General features: G+C 38.4%; 3 protein-coding genes across 4 annotated transcripts in view; 2 read left to right on the top strand and 1 right to left on the bottom strand.

Annotated features, from left to right (window-relative positions):
- Positions 1 to 2,895, bottom strand: part of LOC309509415 (carnitine O-palmitoyltransferase 1, liver isoform) — a 30,339-nt gene extending 27,444 nt beyond the window's left edge. The window contains exons 1-2 of the mRNA XM_082184095.1: positions 2,656 to 2,895; positions 600 to 742 (exon numbers count right to left, since the gene is read on the bottom strand). Of these exons, the coding sequence (XP_082040221.1) occupies positions 600 to 740 (141 nt within the window). The 5' untranslated portion in view covers positions 741 to 742; positions 2,656 to 2,895. The remainder of the gene's footprint in view (positions 1 to 599; positions 743 to 2,655) is intronic.
- A 1,735-nt stretch (positions 2,896 to 4,630) lies between these two features.
- fam171a2b (family with sequence similarity 171 member A2b) lies at positions 4,631 to 13,420 on the top strand. The gene is made up of 8 exons (XM_082184091.1): positions 4,631 to 4,827; positions 5,491 to 5,718; positions 5,906 to 5,998; positions 7,640 to 7,792; positions 7,913 to 8,092; positions 8,190 to 8,303; positions 8,391 to 8,517; positions 9,671 to 13,420. Exons 1-8 carry the CDS (start codon positions 4,731 to 4,733, stop codon positions 11,226 to 11,228), a joined length of 2,550 nt encoding a protein of 849 aa, XP_082040217.1. The 5' UTR covers positions 4,631 to 4,730; the 3' UTR covers positions 11,229 to 13,420.
- Positions 13,421 to 14,294: 874 nt separating this feature from the next.
- Positions 14,295 to 17,960, top strand: dcakd (dephospho-CoA kinase domain containing). 2 transcript variants are annotated; one of them, XM_082184184.1, is made up of 5 exons: positions 14,295 to 14,386; positions 14,955 to 15,067; positions 15,152 to 15,355; positions 15,445 to 15,532; positions 16,354 to 17,960. In XM_082184184.1, the coding sequence occupies exons 2-5, from the start codon at positions 14,956 to 14,958 to the stop codon at positions 16,637 to 16,639; spliced, it is 690 nt and encodes a 229-aa protein (XP_082040310.1). In that variant the 5' UTR covers positions 14,295 to 14,386; position 14,955; the 3' UTR covers positions 16,640 to 17,960. The 2 variants fall into 2 exon arrangements, with proteins under 2 accessions (XP_082040310.1, XP_082040309.1); XM_082184183.1 differs by having other exon boundaries at positions 14,345 to 14,503.
- Positions 17,961 to 20,197: the final 2,237 nt, after the last annotated feature.

The following is a 20,197-nucleotide window of genomic DNA, read 5'->3' as shown; positions in this document are numbered from 1 at the left end:
AATACGTCCTAGTTATTGAATTTTGATGTATTTTTGCACAATGCACTTTGACTGAACTGAATAACTGTCTGTAATTTATATTACACTGTCTTGTCTTTATGTGTAACTTTATGTTGTCTGCATCATGACGCTTTATCTTGGCCAGGTCGCCGTTTTTAATGAGAATGAGTCCTCTATGTGCCTACCTGGTTAAATAAAGGTAATAAAGTAGATGTTGTTTGCGGGCAGCCAATGAAGATCATAGACTGGCATTATGCAAATTGGTTACAAACCTACTTAGGATTACGCAGGAATTAAGACTAGAATTACTGACGACTTGTTTCAGGCAGTTCAGAATCTGTTCGTTCTTTCTTTCTTTTATGAGACAATAACTTCATTTATCTGCACTTTGATCTTTGAAACTTCACAAAAACTCATATCACAGATTACATGAAAGGTAATATCCGAAAAAGCATAGTAGGGGCACTTTAACTAATAATATCATAGCCTAACATCCACAATCCAATCAAATCAAGTTGTATTTAAACCAAATTCCAACCCAAACATTATTCACCACTAAAGATTCAGATTCATCACATAAAGAATCGTCTGACGTTTACCTTCAGCCGTGTGACGCGTTTCTTCCAGGAGCGGAGGCCTGACAGATAGACCTGTCTCAGGGCCTGATGGGACAGCTGCAGGTCGATCCCCTCAGGAGTGATGGTGAACTGAAACGCCACGGCCTGATGGGCTTCTGCCATTTCTAAAGAGAGCGTGAGACAAAGACAGAGGCTTTTAAAACAGCAGCTCAAATTTCACTGCAGCAAATGCATGCGAGTGCATGATTGCAGCGCTCCCGTTATCTCACTTATACTTGATCACCATCCATTATGAATCAACAAGTTTGACATTTTGAGTTATGATCCATTAAGGCAAGAGCAGCGCTGATAGAGACATTTCAGTTAAGGGTTTGTTTTATGCTTATGAAATACATGAGAAGCTCTTTCCGGTCTGTGCAACGAAGGGAAACTTCCTTTAAAACTCATTCTTTTTCATTTCTCAGTCAGACAGACCAGACACTTAATATATAACTAAAACTTATAAATAAATAAAACAACTCCCACATCTACATCCAGACGAGATGTATCTATGGCAACAGTGTTGTTATGGCAACCAAGAGCAAAGGGTTCCCTCGTGACTAGCAGTCTGTTGCTCAAGCGAAACACTGATACAGTATTCATCAGGATTCATCCATTAAATCTTCATATGTACAGTGACTTACACAGGCTTGGTAAAAGAAGCTTTACACTGTCAAAGCATTATTAAAGTCATTTACATGCCTATGCATTTGCACATGCATATAAACAATTAATTTATGCCGATGACAAATAAGCGTTGTTAGTGTTAACTAAAATATAAATAGAATATATAAATTCCATTATATTTCTATTTTATAATTATAGAAATAGACATAGAAAACAACTACTAAAAAAGTCAAAATTACAACAAAATGACTAAATGAAAACTGCAAATATAATAAAACGAATTTAAAATATTAATAAATACTATAATACTAGTATATAAATAATAAAGTAACAGAAAGGTGGTAAAAAGAACACATATTACACAATCTGATTTTTTTTTTATGTCATGAGTTCTAAACCATGTGACCTGAACAAAACATACTTTTTCATTAAAAGTTTTGTTCCTAAAAATTCTGATATTTTTTAAATAAAATATGCTCCACTGTTTATTTTTCCCAACAACCAGGCTAGTATTTGTTAAATAATATATATATATATATATATATACACACACATATTAAAAATATTTTTATGTCAAAATTAGAATAAAAATAAGTTCAATAAAAGATCTGGTAAGAAAGAAAGTAAAAACAAAACAAAACAATTTAATAATGCAAATACACAATCCCACGTCATCACCTGGGGCGCTGCTTTCTGGGACTAAATTACACTGCAGGAAACATGCAAATGAGGCATTTGCAACTGTGACCAGAAGAGGGCGCTGCACAGGGATGAATCGAATGAACTTTAACCCAATTAAAAATAACGAGTGAATTATTTCAGTTATGTTGCACTAAAACACTAGAGTATGATCTTTTGGAATAAGGAAACATAATAATATTCAAATAATACAAAAAAAATAATAATAGTCAAAACGATATAAGACCGTAATGGACAGGTGCCAGACTTTATCAGGGCTTATCATTTAAATGGAAATATAGTCCTCCCACAATACACCAACTGTCTGAATTATAAAACAGGTTTATTGCATACAAATAGTAAGTTAATTAGTAACTACCCATATTCATCTATTAAAAAAATAAAATAAAACCTAGCGGGCGAAACAAACACAGAGCCAGAAAACACATTAATCCATTATAAACTACCATTAGACGCTTGATCAGCAGGTGAGGAGGTTTATAAGGTCGAAATGACAGCATGCATCTGAACTGGGAGTCTACTGTCATTAAATAGCGATGGATTTGTATTGCAAGTATTACCAAGGCCAATAACGGATTGTTAGCATACCAGCTATAAAAACCGTCAATCAGTACAGAATACCCCACACATCTCCATCATCCATCGTCTCCAACACACTACAGATCATCATCCATCCGATGTATATTATAGAGTCAGAAAGCATCATCCCTACCTGCTGTTTACTGATGTTACTGGTGACGGAAACAAAGTGACGGGCTCCTTTCCTCCCTTCTGCTTTTGAGGAACATAAACATAAAAAAATATCTACTGATAATCTCGTAATAAAACCCCAGTATAGATGCTGATGGCTCAATGGTGTGTAGCGTAACTGGATACAAAGTACCTTTGATACTTAGTGCGAAAGAATGTAAAAGATACAGCGAAGAGGGCGGGAAACAAGCGGCTCGGAAGTGAGCTGTGATTGGTCAGGAGACGATGACGTCTCCGTGGAACAGCTTGACGCGCGCGCTGGCAAATAAGCGAATAGAATGCCGCGTAACGCGCGGGGAACTTCGCTGTGATTGGACGTCTCGGCTGTCAATCAAAGATTAAGGACAGGCAGCACTTTACATGGCTCACAGTTTAAGCATGTGTGCGGACGCCGAGCAGGGAGTATAAAAAACAAATATTTTGGTGTTACTATCAAACAAAGGTCAATATTCGTGCAGAATCATTTCCTCTACGTCTTACGCAACATCTATGATTATGTGGGCAATTTAGTTAATATATTATCTTATTTTAAGTTTATTATCTCTTTACAACTGTGGGTCAATGACAAGAAGGTCTTGGGGAAATGTAAAGGAGAATCTTTACAAAAAAACATAGTGCCATCCATGGCCATGGAAATTTCATAAAATGTTAAAGTATTATTGTCAGTTTCGAACATATAATAATAGATGCATACATACCAAAGGAGATATTTTGAAGAATATGGGTACCAAACAGTTGATGGGCTCATTGACTTCCATAGTATGGGGACCATAGTAAATCACCCATCAACTGTTTGGTTAACCATATTCTTCAAAATATCTTCCTTTGTGTTCAGCAGAATAAAGACATTTAAACAGGTTTGGAACAACTTGAGGGTGACTAAATTATGACACTATCTCTTTAAAGATTTTCCAGGATTCATTCCTTTCCATAGAAGTGGGAAAGACCAGCCCCTCGAACCCCCCTTCCCCTTGGCTTACATAAGCTGTTCAACTGACCCATTTCACAGCAGGAATACCTGTGGGTCAGCATGGGACAGGCTTTACCCCACTGTTTCATTCGTATCTTTCACCTTTCCCACAATTATTGATTCCTGAAGTCAACATGCTCTCTGTTATGTGAATCTTGACCTCGTGCTGAGTTCATTTCAGTTAGATTTGCATACATTATTTAAATAGCGCCCTCTAGGTGTTTACTGCTACAATGTTTGCAGACTTCCATGAAGAGGTGTGGATTTTATTCTGATAAACTGCATTAAAGAACTTTGCATCCATTTTAAAATACTAGTGTAATGTCAGATCTATCTATCTATCTATCTATCTATCTATCTATCTATCTATCTATCGATCGATCGATCGATCGATCGATCGATCGATAGATAGATAGAAAGATAGATAGATAGATAGATAGATAGATAGATAGATAGATAGATAGATAGATAGATAGAATTAACAATAACTTAACTCAAAACATTTTAGATACTCAAGACAGCTCAAATTTCCAATGTGAAACCCAATTGTGGGGCATGTTGTCACAATGAACAAAAATAAATAAAAAATTCAACAAAACAATTATGAAATTGTCGAATGCGTGTAAAACAAGCATTGCAACAAATACTGTATTATGGCATTGGATACATTTATACATTTAGATTATTAACATTTACAATACATGACAACTTGCCCCAACCAGACATTTGTGGTCCGGAGAACCTCTGACTAGGCAATTATTTCACAACCTTTAAAATATATACCTCAGAAAAACAGCGAGGTCCGGACAACGGTGAACTCCTAGTTTTACGAACTCCCCTTTATGCAAACAGAACATATTCCCAAAACAAACAAGATTGATGTAGTGTGTTTTTTTTAAAAGCACCGCTATATTTGACCACACGAGGCCGCTGTTTGTCCTCTTCCACTGACAATGACAGGCGGCAGCGCAGCATCCCGCATCACACAGAAGGATGCTGGCGACCATGTCTGAAAAAACACGTACACAAATGGCTGACGAGGTGGGAACAGCGATGTAGCTTTGAAAATGCCATCCTTTTTGGTCTCTCGTTTTCTTTTCTTTCTATTTTTGTCCAGTTTTAAAGGGATAGCTGGCAAATCGATCCCCGAAAGGGAAGCTCTCGGTGAGTAGAGAATAAAGGGGCGCATAGCGGGTCTGGATGAGGGAGTGGTGGGCTATTTTATTTGTAAAACATCGAGCAAACGAGCTAAATACGTATGAAAAAGCATATTATTTGTATGCATCAGTCTCTGATTGCTAAATGCAAATTCTGAAATGCAGATTTTGACGAATTTTACTCTAAATGCATCGCGTGGCTTTATAGACCAGAAACAATAAGTGCATATTATTGCAATACTGGCCTTTCCCTGTTAGAAATTCCTATTGGCTGCACGAAAAAGCATATTGAATCTAAACAGCTTTCGGTGTGCATGTCAATTATGCAAATCTAAGATTTACTGAGGCCCACTGGCAGCTCATTACAGGCGCATTATAAGTGTGCTTATTTATTACTTCAGCTGTCTATATTATTGCATGCTATTGTTCCAGAGTGAGCTGAGAATGCTGTTTGAGAGCTGCCTCATATTTTTTTTATGAGAATCATGAAGCTGTCTGTGTTCAAATCTAAGAGGTTTCTATACCCATTGGGTCTTTTAGTGCATCATATAATAGGTTAAAAGGACCATTTATTATATTTGATGTTTGACTTCTTATTTCTGAACGTAAATATGTCTGGTAATGCCATTGCCATGCATCTGGTCATGTGAACTTGTTTTATCCCTCTCAGAGGTGCAGGTGAGGGTCCAGGTGTTTGACGGCGGTGATCTTTCACCCCTGTCCAACGCTGCTATAACGGTTCATGGGAACCAGAGTGTGCTGGCACAAAGCAAAGCAGGCAGTGATGGCGTACAGGTGGTCAGCTTTCTGTACCGCACAGGAACATGGGTAATCATTACAGCATCTCAGAGAGATTACCTCACCAGCTCAGTGCCATGGCACGCCAGCCGCGTACCCTGTGAGTAAACACTAACCTAAACAGAATACATTATCTTGTAAAAATCTGTCATTGACATCTGCTAATTCTGATATACTGTAAGTGAAGTTTATATTGATGTCCATTATCATGCTGTTCAGTGTGGCATAACAGACATCTGTGCCCATTTTATTTGACTACTTTTTTAACAAATCTCTCTCTCTGTTAGTATATGCCTCTGTCAGTCTTTACCTGATGGCCCAGAAGCCTGGCACACTGATCCTATATGATGATGTCATCCAGGTCTTTCATGGCTCCCCAAGTAAGAAAACATCTGTGACCTTTAAAGCAACTTGTATATATAATACACACGATTAAAATCCTTATCACAAAATATACGATTATTATTGAGGATTGTGGGTTACGAAAAAGTGACATTGAGTCGTCGGCACATGCATGGTATGTGTCAATATATCAATATTTTCTTCTCCTTAAAGCTTTCAGCTTATGTCAACCTGACACTTCAGTTTCCTGCAGCTGTCACCATAGCAACAGCAGAAATATTCTAATGCCATTACAGAATCTTTTGGCATCTGAATCTGCTATCTAATTGCTCCAATTCCACTATAATCATAGGGCATATATTGTGGAGTAAAGACAGCCATTGTACGGTTATCTGTGACGTGCTTTGGAGAGGCTTACATTTCACAAAATATTAGAACAAAGGACGTGAATGGCCTTACTGGCAACCCAGCTATGTAGCGTACATCACATTTAGTGATTTAGCATACGCTTTTATCCAACGCAGAGATGGCCTTAGTTGTCATACACGCTCATTAGAAGACATTTCTATGCCAAAATACACTTGGTTTCCAAACTTAAGAATTCAGTCTACTATATAATCATATAATAATGTTGGTTTACACAAACTCTTTTGAAAAAGATTGTGTAAACATTCTAATCTGGTCCATTTCAGTTTTGGCCATCAATGAACATTTCTGTGTGACTTCAAAGTCTCCAAATAATGTGAAAAATAAATAACTAAATCCATCTCAAATACCATTGATTTATCAAGAAACACATTAAGGCCCAGACTTTTTAATTATGTGTCATATGAATCGCTATAATAAAAGTTATAGAGTCCTATCAGTCGGGTTTCGGAAATTGAAACTGATTTTGAATGATAACTTATAAACCTTTAAAGACAGACCTACTGTGAGCTACAAGGTTGTTAATCAATGGTATTTGCTTCTGTTGAAGCCATCATCCCACATAATTTCAACTTAGTTTTTAAATAATCGTGTTTAACAGTTGAATTTGTGGTGAAAAACTACATTTCCCATGATGCTGTACAGAAAATTCCACCAATCAGAGAGTCGAAACAAGCAACACTCTTAAGCTCAGTCCACTCCCATGAAGCACTGTGAATGATGTAATCGAGTCGATCTTTCTACGCTCTCAAAATACTTAAATGTTTGTATATTCATGGGTTTCATCAGGTCCCTTTCCACAGGTGTCAAGCACAATGCAGTCTGCATTCATAATCTAGGTGCTTGATTTTATACACCTGTCGAAAGGGACCTGATGAAACCCATGAATATATGCATATTTTGCTATAAATTAAAAATATATTGTTTATATATATAATCAACATTTGTAAATGAGTAGTTTTATGTTTCTCCATCGTTTTTAAAATTCAATTATGCTGTTCGCAATGCTTCATTGTTGTTCTTTCCCTCACTAAATACGTACAATTTTGTACCTTTGTAGTTTTGTCCCATTTTCAAAAACCTTTTTGTTTCAAATTAAAGTTTGTAGTGATTCACCTCATAGCTGATTGTCTTAAAAAATATATTTTTTAAAATCCCTATGTGACAAATGAATGGAAAAAATACTTCCGAAACCAGTGTCGCTTAAAAAGTGGGTGGGCACTAATGTACTCTATTACTGTTTAAACCTCCAGGTGGGCGGAGCCAGCCATGGCTGCAAGTTCCAAGGCGGAGCCTACAGTTTAACTCCTCCTACACAGAACTGACCGCAGTTTTAACAACAGCCAGAGAGCAGAATGAAATCAACTCATTCCCTTACCCACTCGCTCTGGAACCAAACAACACAGGTCCGAAAAACACTACGGCCTTTCTATATAAGACTAAAAATTGTGAGATAAGAGAGTCTTGCAGTATGAAAGAGATCTGTAGACAATACAGTTTATTTATGATGGTGTAACTGTGCTAAGGAGGAGAGAATGGCTGGACGGACCTGACAACGATAGCAGCGGTCAGTGCACAACTGTTTGACCGCGAGGGTCGAGCGGTTGAGGTCACCGAGCCCGTTCATATCTCCGTGCCTCTGCCTTCTGATACTCGCATACGATCTGCCACCAGCATTCCTGTATGGATGTACGACACTAAGACAGGTACGTACTATCATGCTTAAGACACCTTAAAGACATGCTCTTATTTAACAAAGCTAGCTCATCATTTTGTAAATAATGCTATGTGTTTGTTCCCTAGGACTATGGGTACGAAATGGAACAGGATTTATCACTCGAGAGGGATCACAGCTAACGTGGGACTTCACTGCCTCCCAGCTTGGCTACTGGATCGCAGCCTTCCGTTCTTCAGCAGGTAATATACTCAAATGCAACGGCATTGGTTTAATTTACCGCATTTAAAGCACACGAATGCTGAGCATGCTTTGTATTTGAACACTAGGCTCAGGTTTGTCTCACCCGGGCCTGAGGGACATCACAGCTTACCACACCTTCTTCCTGCTGTCCATACTGGGATCTCTGGCACTGCTGGTACTAGTCTTACTCTGTGTCCTACTCTACTACTGCAGGTGTGTACTAGTTTGTCTAAATCATGTGTTATTATAAGCAAAATAGGCTCATTTGAAGAACATGCCTCCTCCTAAATTTTTTTGTAAATACAAAAACGTATTTATACATACCAAGTGTGCCGCACACGTCCTGAAAAGTGAAGCCAAAGCATTTCGATCGCCCCCCTGGTGGCTGACGGCAGTATAGCTCTTAATCCCCGCCCTCTCCATGTAAGCAAATGGGATGCAAGCCAAACTAAAAAATGAAATTACATTTCAAATGATTTTTTTCCCAAAGATTGTTTTTTGTCATTTTAGGTAGTTCTCATCACGCAGATGTATGTTCAAGTGTTCGTTTTCCCAATAAGTTTTGGTATTAATTCGTTTTTTGATGCGATAAAAAGGGGGTAACATCATGATTGACAGCTGTGCTTGCGATTGAGGGCGGTACCTTAATGCTGCGGGTCCACCTCAGGATCACAACTGCGCAGACTCGGGCTCCGAACGAAGTGTTTCCCGAACTGGGATATTTTGGCTTCATTTTTCTACAGTGGACGGAAGCGGAGACGTGCTGTCCATCTTTTATCACAGTCTATGATACGTACAATTCACTGCAGTTTCCAGCTGAAATGAACAGTAGTGGCAGTAAAACACCAGCAACGTTTAATCCATTTCTCACAAATTATGATTAAAGGGGCAGATTATTGATTAATAAAGTTCCTTACACAATAGTATGTTATTATGACCTCAAAACACTTTTACCTTATATGTATGATTTGTAAAAAATACGTTTTGAAATTTGCAAACTAACATGGCGTGGTTGCTTCAGCAGATGCATTTTCATCTTACATTTGGTTAGTGTAGGTGGTACTTTAGTTTCAAACGCATTATAGCATTAATCATTTAGCACCACACATTTAAGTTCAACTGCCTCGATATGTACAACAACCAACAACATTGCCAGATTCATGTTAATCAGTTTTGAATAAAACTGAACACGCTTTTAGCACCATTTACAGGACATTTCACTTTGAAAATATCATGAAACGTGAGAAACGACATACCATAAAATCATTTTGCAGAAATGTCACCACAAGCATGTCTTCCCACTGAACCTGGGTTGATTATAAGATATATGTTACAATATTACTAAATGTCAATATTTATTTTCCAGACGAAGGTGCCTGAAGCCCCGACGGCAGCAGAAACAGATTCAAGCTCCATCTGGTTTGAACGGATCCAAGCGGGACCAAGGCACCTCCATGTCCCACTTGAACCTCATCTGTGGTGGCCATGCTGAACCCGCTGCCTCCAATGGCAACTTGGACGCCAACAAATCCGAGGGATCCCCATCCCATGCCTTCAAGAGTGCTCGGGAAGAGTTTACCAGGAACATTCCTGCCCATAAGCTTCGGCATTCCTCTAAGACCAAGCAGTCCAAAGGTGCCCAAAGAAATGCAGAGAGTTTCCCCATGAAGGTGCATCGATCCACAGATACAAGCAATCTGGACAGCAATCTTCTACATGAGGACTACAGCCTCAACTACAGCCCTGGCGAGAAGGACGACTATCGCCGAAGGCACGTTGTCAATGATAACCGCGGCTACACGTCTGATCCGCCTTCTCCACCAATTGTTGACAAGCCACCGGAGTACTCGCAGGTTTTGCAAGGGCCAGATCACCTTGCTCGTCCAACGTCACTCAACACGCAACCAGGTCAGATTATATTCTGCAGCTCATTGGATCAGATGAAGGAGAATATGTACCGTTCTATGGTACCAACTCTTGTGATCCCGGCCCACTACATGAGGCTCTCGTCAGAGTTCGGTGCCACAGATCAGGGAAAGGATGGAGCGAACCAGTCAGACAGAGACGGACAGAATTCACAGGGAACCAGCAGCGGGAATCAAGGCCAAAACCACCAAGGCCAGACCCCTGGTTCAGGTCATTCAGAAGCCCAGCAAGGTGCATCTCCAGCAGGCTCAGATGATAGTGTTTGGCCCTCAAGTGGAACACCAGGACCGGTTCACATCCCTGTTTTGTTCAACGACTCCACCATTTCGCAGATGAATGGGGAGCTACAAGCCCTCACAGAGAAGAAGCTTCTGGAGCTGGGGGTGAAGCAACACCCTCGTGCCTGGTTCATATCACTCGACGGCCGTGCCAACGCTCACGTACGCCACTCATACATAGATGTAGGTGCTGATCTCGGCCACGGAGGCATGCACAGCGGAAACCACAGCGCACAAAGCACATTGAGCGCCCCTGCCGGGAGCAGTAAGGACCGAAACGGCGATAAAAGTCTCCACGATACCCAACATGAGCGCAAATCCGCGTCCGGTCGCAAGACCAAAGAGGAACACCACGGAAGCGGGCGCAAGGGCCATGGAGGAAACAGCGGTACAAATGGTGGGAAACACTACTTTAAACCAAGCTATCATGACCCTCTGGACCTCAGTGGAGGAGTGAGCCGCATGGGGGCCAGTTCGCCACTGGAAAACCCTTTGACCCCTCTTTTGGATGACGGTCCTGAGGAACCAAGGGGGTCTTCAATGCCGAGAAGGGGTCGAAGCAGAGGGAACAGCTCACGTAGTAGCAACAGCGAAACGCAACGTGACTCTGTCACCAGCCCAGAAGATGACAACGACCTTGACGATAAAGATGAGAACAAGAAAAGTCCCTGGCAGCGTATTGAAGAGCGCCCACTTATGGTGTTTAATGCCAAGAAGTAGAATGAGAAAATCAATCCCAGCAGCTGCCTTGACCAATTAGACAAACTTAAGATGTGTTCGAATTGATAATGACTCGAATTGAAAGTTTTACAAATGTCACCCAAAAATGCTCACACACAGACTTGATTATTTGTGTCTTGATAATTTGATAGACGTTTCCAAAAAAAGAAGAAGGGCGAGTGCATTCAAATAAAGCACAACACATCAACACACAAAGATGAAGACTTTGTCTTACAGTCTACGGTCATTTCCAAACCAATTAGACTCTTACAAACTATTGGATCCAAAAGTACCTTTTCACTCTCAATGATTTGGGGATAAAGAACCTTTTGAATGGATGGATTTTAGCTTGTGTCTTTAATATGTTGGATCAAGAACTTGATGTCTCCACAACTTCATGTTAAACTTTAGAGACCTGTTTCCTTATGTTCTAATGCAGTATATTTATTGGTATCCCTTCGTTCTTCTACCTTCAATACTCATAATTTTGATGTCAATTCCTCATTCAATCTTCCATCTGAAATGTACAGTTCAGATTTCAAACATTCCAGATTTTTTACCGTTAGTCCTTAATTATCTTAAGTAGATTGAGAAAAATTATATTAAGGCTTTTTATGTTCACATTTATGTGTGATGTGATGTTATAGCAATTTCTGTAAGTTATTACATAATGCATTTTGATTTATTGTAATATGAAATCCACATTTTTCACTCACACATAGTTTAAACCTAGCACTTGAAGATTTGTTTAGGAAAAGCTGATTCCAAATTAGGTTTTTCACTGGGATCCTGTTCTCACTTACAATGAAAAAGCATTGACTGTGATACAGTAGAAATTAATGTATATTCCCCACAATTAGCATTTTTAGTCGGCCTTTCATTTGTTTAAAAGAGAGCAATTTGCATTTTGTGTATATGTATGATAGCCTATATGTGCATGAGAAAACTAGTATAGGACAACAGATTTTTTATGCCAACAAATTAAAATAGACACTATTCAAGCATGAAGGAGGATACGAGATGCATCTTATATTGATGCCTAATGGGAAGAAATTTGCCAAAATTTCAAATGCCAATTTGAAATATTCTATACCAGTTTACAGGCCAAAACTTTCCCAGCGCTGTTAATATTCACGCTGTCTGTAACTTGCATTGACTGTGACAAAAAAATCTGACTTTGCTCATTTTAAAAAGCCATTCAGATATTAAAAGCTAGCACTTCTTAATTTGTTACTTTTCTATGTACAATTTTTAACAAAACCATTATTATTTGACTCGTGTTAACCATCATCAAAACAAGCACAACACTTGTATCATTTTAAAGCAAGATTTTATGAATAATTAAGGCAGGTTTACAGGGTACCATATGGAGCATGACGGCTGAGACACTCGAGAGCTATTTGATGACTATCAAACATGATAGAAAGAGACTTTAACAAAAATAGCTCTGCTCATGCCGATCTGATGCCAGTCACATGTAGACCAGTGATTAATGCTGTCTCTTGCAATGACTGTCAACTTACAGCAAATGACAGCACTGTTGCAACATGTCTCATATGTGTGTCACTTGTTTGGCAACCCTTCCTCTCTTCCTTATAGAAACTTGACTGGAACTGAGATTAAGCTCTGGATTATTCATCACAAAGTTGGCGATTAAGCGTGAGACTTCAAATCTAGTGTAGTAGCTGTTGTTGTGGAATTCTACAGAGGATTATCTACTGTAAGTGCTGAAACCCCTAATCCTTACATAGTCTCAAAATGTATAAAAACTCACCCACAGTTTCACTGAGTTTAGAATTGCACACTCTTTTTAGCACGAGTTTTACTCAAACCAATAAGAGCTGAAATCAAAAGCCATTCACTTTCCTCCATCTGTTCAGATTTTGTTCACAACCAGGAAATCTCGATATGCCTTTGTCAATGTACATGTGGTGCTCTAAAACATATTTCCCTCTGTACTGTGTAAATATTTCTCTCTTTGACTGATTATGAATATGGCTCTGATGATATTATGATGTTGTTTCCATTGTGCACAACAGCTTTGCTTAATTGTTCTAAAATCATGTCAGATGGATCTTTTGCAATTTTATAATTTGTTCATAATATCCTATCACATGTGAAATGGACTGTTCACTTCTGATGTGTCGGAAAGTCATGTGCTATAAAATAAAGAAATTCCATTTCTTGTGGGTTTTTCCCTTCATTTCTGTTTGTATTAAATATGAAACTGAAATGTTGGTCTACAGAGCAGATCAGCTGTCTATCATCTTTTGAGTATAGACGTTTATTTTGATTAACTTTCATTGCCCGCATATAATACCAGCTAATGTAATGGATCACGACAAAAATGACGAAAAATTGCATTGATGTGATGTTTTTCAATAATATGAACAAAAGTCACAGAAAGATTTCACAATAATGACCTGTGAGACTAGATACTGATAGAAATACATTTTATTTACCCAGAATTCAAATGCATTTTTTCCCTGAAAGTCTGGTTGTCTTGATAACATATGATCTAAATCATATATATTTCCACGCCTTATCATAGGGCAAGCTTAAAAAATGCAAATACTTTTCTAGCTCTAATTAAACATGGTCAGAGCTGCTAATCAAAGTCTGCATGCTCTTGAAAAGTAGATGTTTGATCAGGACTAACTAGTAGATCCAGTTCAAGGTTGACCATCTGTGTTTGTGTTTCATCTCTAAGGCAGGGTGGTGTGAACCGTGCGGTCTATGGTTAAAAATATGGACAACACAACCTAGAGTTGTAGATTAAAAGACGACTGATCCAGCATTGACCAAGCTTACAGCAGTGGGATAATAAAACTACTAAATGTCAGAATAGAGCAAGGTTGTTTAATAAAGCCTCTTGGAAATCAGCCATTTCAACATACTTTAGGCCTACCTGCCTGTCATTGCATACATACCACCGCCAATGGTAAACCAGTTTGTTGGTTCAGGCAGGGATTAATCAACCATTATGAATGGGAGATGATGTAGAAGTTTCACTTTAAAAAGCTTTGCTAAGACTTCAGCTGTGTACTTTATATTCTCAGACTTGTCGTCGCGCTCCAGGCCGCGTGGCGGCGCCAATGTTCTGTGTTGAATGATTTACCAAGAGGAGGAAGAGAAAAACATTGCTTTCAAGCGAACAGGTCAATGTTATGCACACAAATAATGGGAATATATGTATCTAGTATTATTAAAGAGTCGTCAACCCCTTTAGAAACCTTCCATTAAGCGCGAGATTTGTGTTTTGGGGTTTCTTTGAGGTTCGTCTTTATTTTCGTTTAAATGTATATGCAGAAACGCTTTTATAATCTCTGTTTACAGCATATGAAGTAGGTCATTGCTGTTGGGTAACTGCGTTTTCTGTATATTTTTAACATTTTAAAATGTCAGTAGTGTTTATTAACATTTATAATCACATTATTGTTGTGGTTTGAGTGATTTTAAGCCAAGCAAAATTTGTCAACTGATTTAACCTGTGCTTTACCGCTCAATGTACAGATATAAACAAGTCGACAATCATAATGTTAGTTATTATTATTAGAAATGTTGTTTGAGTCTGTCATGTTTCTACTGCTCTTATAAATGCATATTAATGAGCCCAAATTTCAATTGAAATTCCAGTGGTGGCCGCTAGAGAGCGCCAATGATCAATATTCTTGAGCATCATACTGTAAATGATAATGGGTAAATGATGCTTTCTGTCTGTTTCAGCATGTTTCTGGTGGGGTTAACCGGAGGGATCGCCTCAGGGAAGAGCACAGTGTCTTCTCAACTCAAAGAGCTGGGCTGTCCTGTCATCGATGCAGATCTGGTTGCCCGAAAAGGTGTTTAGTACTGTTTTTATATATATATATGGTGTATGTGTGTGTATGTGTGCTTTATTTGTGTGATTTTTCTCTGTGCTTCAGTGGTGAAGCCCCAGAGCCCAGCGTACAGACTGATTTTGCGGCACTTTGGACAGGAAATTTTGTTAGACAATGGCGAGATTGACAGACAGAAACTGGGACAGATAATCTTCTCCAACCCAGAGAAACGAAGACTTCTGAACTCCATCACACACCCAGAAATACATAAAGAAATGTTCAAACAAATACTGCTGTACTTCATCAAAGGTACACTCACACACATGCATAAAACAAAGCAGATTATGAGTATCGAGCATGAGTCTCGTGAATAAGCGCTTGTGTTTGTCGTTCTTTAGGCTACAGGTATGTGATTTTGGATGTGCCGCTGCTTTTCGAAACTCGACGTCTCACTCGGTTCCTAACCCACACTGTTGTCGTATACTGGTATGATATACATATGCATTTTTATATCTTTTAGTTTCTCTGTTTTTCATAAATCATTGTAACGCGAGTCAGATTGGGCTGGTTACTTTAAAGTAGTTTTTTAACGCAGATAATAATGTTATTTTAGTATTATTTATATACCAATATAATATTTATTAATATTTTGAATTAGCTTTTATTTTTAGTCCATAGGTTTTCATTTTCATTTTAGTTTACTTTTTAGTAATTTAATGTTCCTTTATATTTTTTTCAATATTTCTATTTATTTATATAAATTTAGCTATAATATTAATTTAATATTTGTTTTAGTTTTAGTCATTTTAGTACTTCAACAAACTTTTTTCGGCTGCCAATTTCTAATTTTCATGAATGTTTGCGTTTACTTTTCCAGCTTTGCAATAATTTTTTTAATAGTTTTAGGTAACACTTTATGGGTAACACTTTATTTTAAGGTGATGTAGTACTTCATGTACTTACTATAGTAATAACAGTAAATTGTGCATAAATACAAGTAAATAACCCTAAACCAAACCAAAAATATTACTCGGTTCCTTATTTGATTAAGTACATTGTAACTACGTCACCTTAAAATAAAGGGTTACCTTTATTTTAAGGTGTCATTGTTACAATAATTAACTACATGTACTTACTATAGGGTTAGGGTAGGATTAGGGTTTGGTTGAGGGTTAGTTGCATGTAATTATGCATTATTTACTGTTATTACTATGGTAAGTACATGTAACAAGGACACTGTAAAATAAAGTGTTTCCAAGTGTAAGCCAATATTGAGATCTCCCCCTGACGAGTGTGTATTTTGGCAGTGATCCGGCGACGCAGCTGTCCCGACTCATGCAGAGGGATGGTCTGAGTCAGGAGGAGGCCGAAAAGAGAACCGGCGCTCAGATGCCCCTCAAAGAGAAGCGTGGACTGGCCAGTCACGTGATCGAGAACTCGGGCTCTCGCGAGGACACTCACAGACAGGTCCTGCGACTGCACACCAAGCTGGAGGACTCCATGGAGTTTCTGGTCGTCAGGGCGGTCGCCGTGGCAGCCGTCGCCGGGCTCGGCGGCCTGTTCCTGTATACAGTCAGACTGCTCGTCTCTTAGCAAACATACAGAACTCCATGGCGACACGCCTTAAAGGGATAGATCCCCCAAAACTGAACATCTGTCATCATTTACTCCTGTATGCATTCCTTGCTTTTTGAAGAATGCCAAACAACATTGGACCCCATTGACTTTCACACTAAGGCCTAATCCTGGCTTAATCTAACGCCTAACTCATACAGGTTTGGAATGATATGATGACGAGGAAATGATGACAGAATTTTAATTTCAGTCTGAAAACAATAAAGAATAGGATTTTATGTTTCAGCATTTTTAAGTTTTCTGTTAGGGTTTTATTGGATGTCTAACCTCACTTGACCTCACCATCGACAGCTAGTTTGCAGCCTGAGCTACATCTATAAAAGCTCCGTATTGACGGTTACTGTACGCAGCTGTGTTATGTGATTTCTGTGGATTGTACGGGACCTCTAGCGCCCCGTGATATGAGCGCTATCATAGCACAGTAAAGCAAAAGCACAGGCTGTGTAACTATCAACACTATAATTGTGATTAAAGGGATACTCCACTTTTTTGGGAAATAGGCTCATTTTACAACTCCCCCAGAGTTAAAGAGTTGAGTCTTACCGTTTTCGAATCCATTCAGCCGATCTCCGGGTCTGGCGGTACCACTTTTAGCATAGCTTAGCATAGATCATTGAATCGGACAGGACCATTAGCATCTCTCTCAAACAAATGACCAAAGAGTTTCGATATTTTTCTTATTTAAAACTTGACTCTTCTGTAGTTACATCGTGTACTAAGACCGACGGAAAATGTAAAGTCTCATTCCTGCGTAATAATCAAGAAACTTTGCTGCCGTACCATGAGTCCAGCAGGCGTAATGATATGACGCAGCGCCTGAAAATACTCCCCAGCTCGGTAACTTCCAACGTGACCGGGACTAAGTTTGTCTAACCTATTAGACCTATTTTCAGGCGCTGCGTTTTTGAGAGAGATGCTAATGGTCCTGTCCGATTCAATCATCTATGCTAAGCTATGCTAAAAGTGGCACCGCCAGACCCGGAGATCGGCTGAATGGATTCGAAAACGGTAAAACTCAACTGTTTAACTCTGGGGGAGTTGTAAAATGAGCATATATATTTCCAAAAAAAGTGGAATATCCCTTTAATCTTAAATGAAACATATTGTATAAAATAGAACTGACAACAATGCAAGTTTTTTTTTTTGTTACCTCAACACATTTATTTGTTAATTATGAATTCATGCTTTCATAAAATGGAACAATTATATCAGTATCTTTTGCTGCTCTTTGTGAACATCATATTTTGATCCATATCTAAATTAAACAGATACAACATCATCTGCTGTACTAAATTCACTCTTTGTGATGCTAAATAACCCATGCAGAGATTTGCATATGTAAAACGGGTAAATATTTACGTGTCAACAGGAGAATCACACTTTGACATAAGCAAAAGTCAGAGTGTTGTTCTGAATATTAATGGATATAAGTCCAGATGGGAGAATTATGCAAGTTTCTGTTGTGGTAACCTGCAGTTGTTACTTTAAAGAGCTAATTTTTTTAACCTGATTTAACCTATACAAATAGTTTTGTAGGAATAAATGATCATATTTGGGTTGGTTCAGTGATATTTCTTAAGCAGCAGGTTTAGTTGATGCAGCTACATTAGTAAGAGCGTATATGTTCCTCTCACAGTGTAAACATGAGTAATATACATGTGCATTAGATGGACACACAGACAGATGTGGCAGTTGTGAGTTCTCTCTCTGTCTTCTTCACTCACTTCGCTTCATCTTCAGGCTTGGCCCATGGTGATGTTCTCTGACTTTAATAAGCTGTTCTTATGCTAACACAGAGTGACGCGGGCCAGCGGCCCTGCACAGTAAGACCTCTGTGTGTGTGTGTCTGTGTGTGTGTGTGTGTGTGTGTGTGTGTGTGTGTGTGTGTGTGTGTGTGTGTGTGAGAGAGAGAGAGAGAGATGGTCAAGGTTTTAAGATTGTGCATCTGTCTTAATGGAATGGATGATGGTGTGTGTGTGTGTGTGTGAGAGAGAGAGAGAGAGAGAGAGAGAGAGAGCGAGCAGTCCTGTCAGAGTGCGTTAGTCTATGTTCATCTGAAACAGAATCAAGCGTCTGCATATCAAGATGTAAAGTAACTAGAGTGAAAAGTAAACTTTTTGAACACTGTCACTTTGGGAAATGTTACTTACGAGTGAAATTCACAGAAATATCAACCGCAAAAATCACAAGAAACAAAAAAATAAGAAATTATATTTTTGGCATGAAAGAAATGAAGCCTTATTATTATTATTTCTTTTTTTTTTGCATAGTGATGACATTATTTTTGATCCCAATTGAGCACATTTCCCACCAAAATTCTCAGTAATGCATCCAGAAGTCTTTTTTTCCCATTAATTACAAAGTACAGTTGCATTTTTAATACTTCAAAATGTATATATATATATTATATATATATACACACACTGTATATAGTGCTGTCAAACCGAATAATTGCGATTATTTGCATCTAACGTAAACATTTGTAAATATATAATATTTGCGTGTGTATACAAACACACATACATATATATTATGTACATACACACACATACAAACTTTTATATTAGATGCGATTGATCGCAACAGCACTAATATATATATATATAGACACACACACATTTATGTAATTAAAAATACAGGAAAAACAGCAATATTGTGAAATATTATTATTACATTATATTATATCACAAAATAAGCTGTTTTCTATTTTTTTTTCTGTGATCAAAGCTGAATTTTCTGCATCATTACTCCAGTCTTCAGTGCATGATCTTTCAGAAATCATTCTGCTATGCAGATTCTACAATTTTCTAATCATTATCAATGTTGAAAACAGATGTGCGGAAAAGAAAACAGATTCTTTGGTGAATAGAAAGTTCAAAAGAACACTTAATAGAATTGAAATATCTTGTAATTGAATAACCTTGTAATTATCTTGAGTTTGAATAATCTTTACAATCACTTTTGATCAATTTAATGCATCCTTGAAGAATTTTTTTTCGGAAAATGGTGAACTGGTGGAAAATTGAAAACTTCTTATTGGTCCTAAAAATAGTCATTTTCATCAAGTTTTTCTTCTTCTTTTGACTGTGAGGAGACCCAGAGATGTTCATGAAGGTTTTCATGAGATCCGCCCTTACACCGCTGGTTTGTGGTTTGTATGGGATGGCCGGCAACAGTGAAGCATTTGAGTCCGTTTACTGGGTTTAACTGTGTGTGTGTGTGTGTGTGTGTGTGTGTGTGTGTGTGTCCAGTAGATATGCCCCCCACTCTTTCTCTCGCCTGCGGGTGTGTCCACATCATAACACACTGTCGCTGGTCGAGTCACCCAGCCCTATCACACCAACTCAGCTGGAAAACACCCACCTAATGAGAAGTGACAGCTGCTTTGTGTGTGTTTGTCAGCGAGCGTGGATTTCGGGGTGTATGCCGGAACTTATTTGATATACTGAATTTGACTTCTTAAAATATGGTGATAAAAGTGCACATCAGGGCTTGAGTGAATAAGCGTGTTTCCAT

This window comes from Leuciscus leuciscus (genome assembly GCF_965113295.1).
Source record: "Leuciscus leuciscus genome assembly, chromosome: 11".
NCBI classification, from domain to species: Eukaryota; Metazoa; Chordata; class Actinopteri; order Cypriniformes; family Leuciscidae; genus Leuciscus; species Leuciscus leuciscus.
Note: the sequence above shows the minus strand (reverse complement) of the source record. Positions and strands in the feature narration are given on the sequence as shown.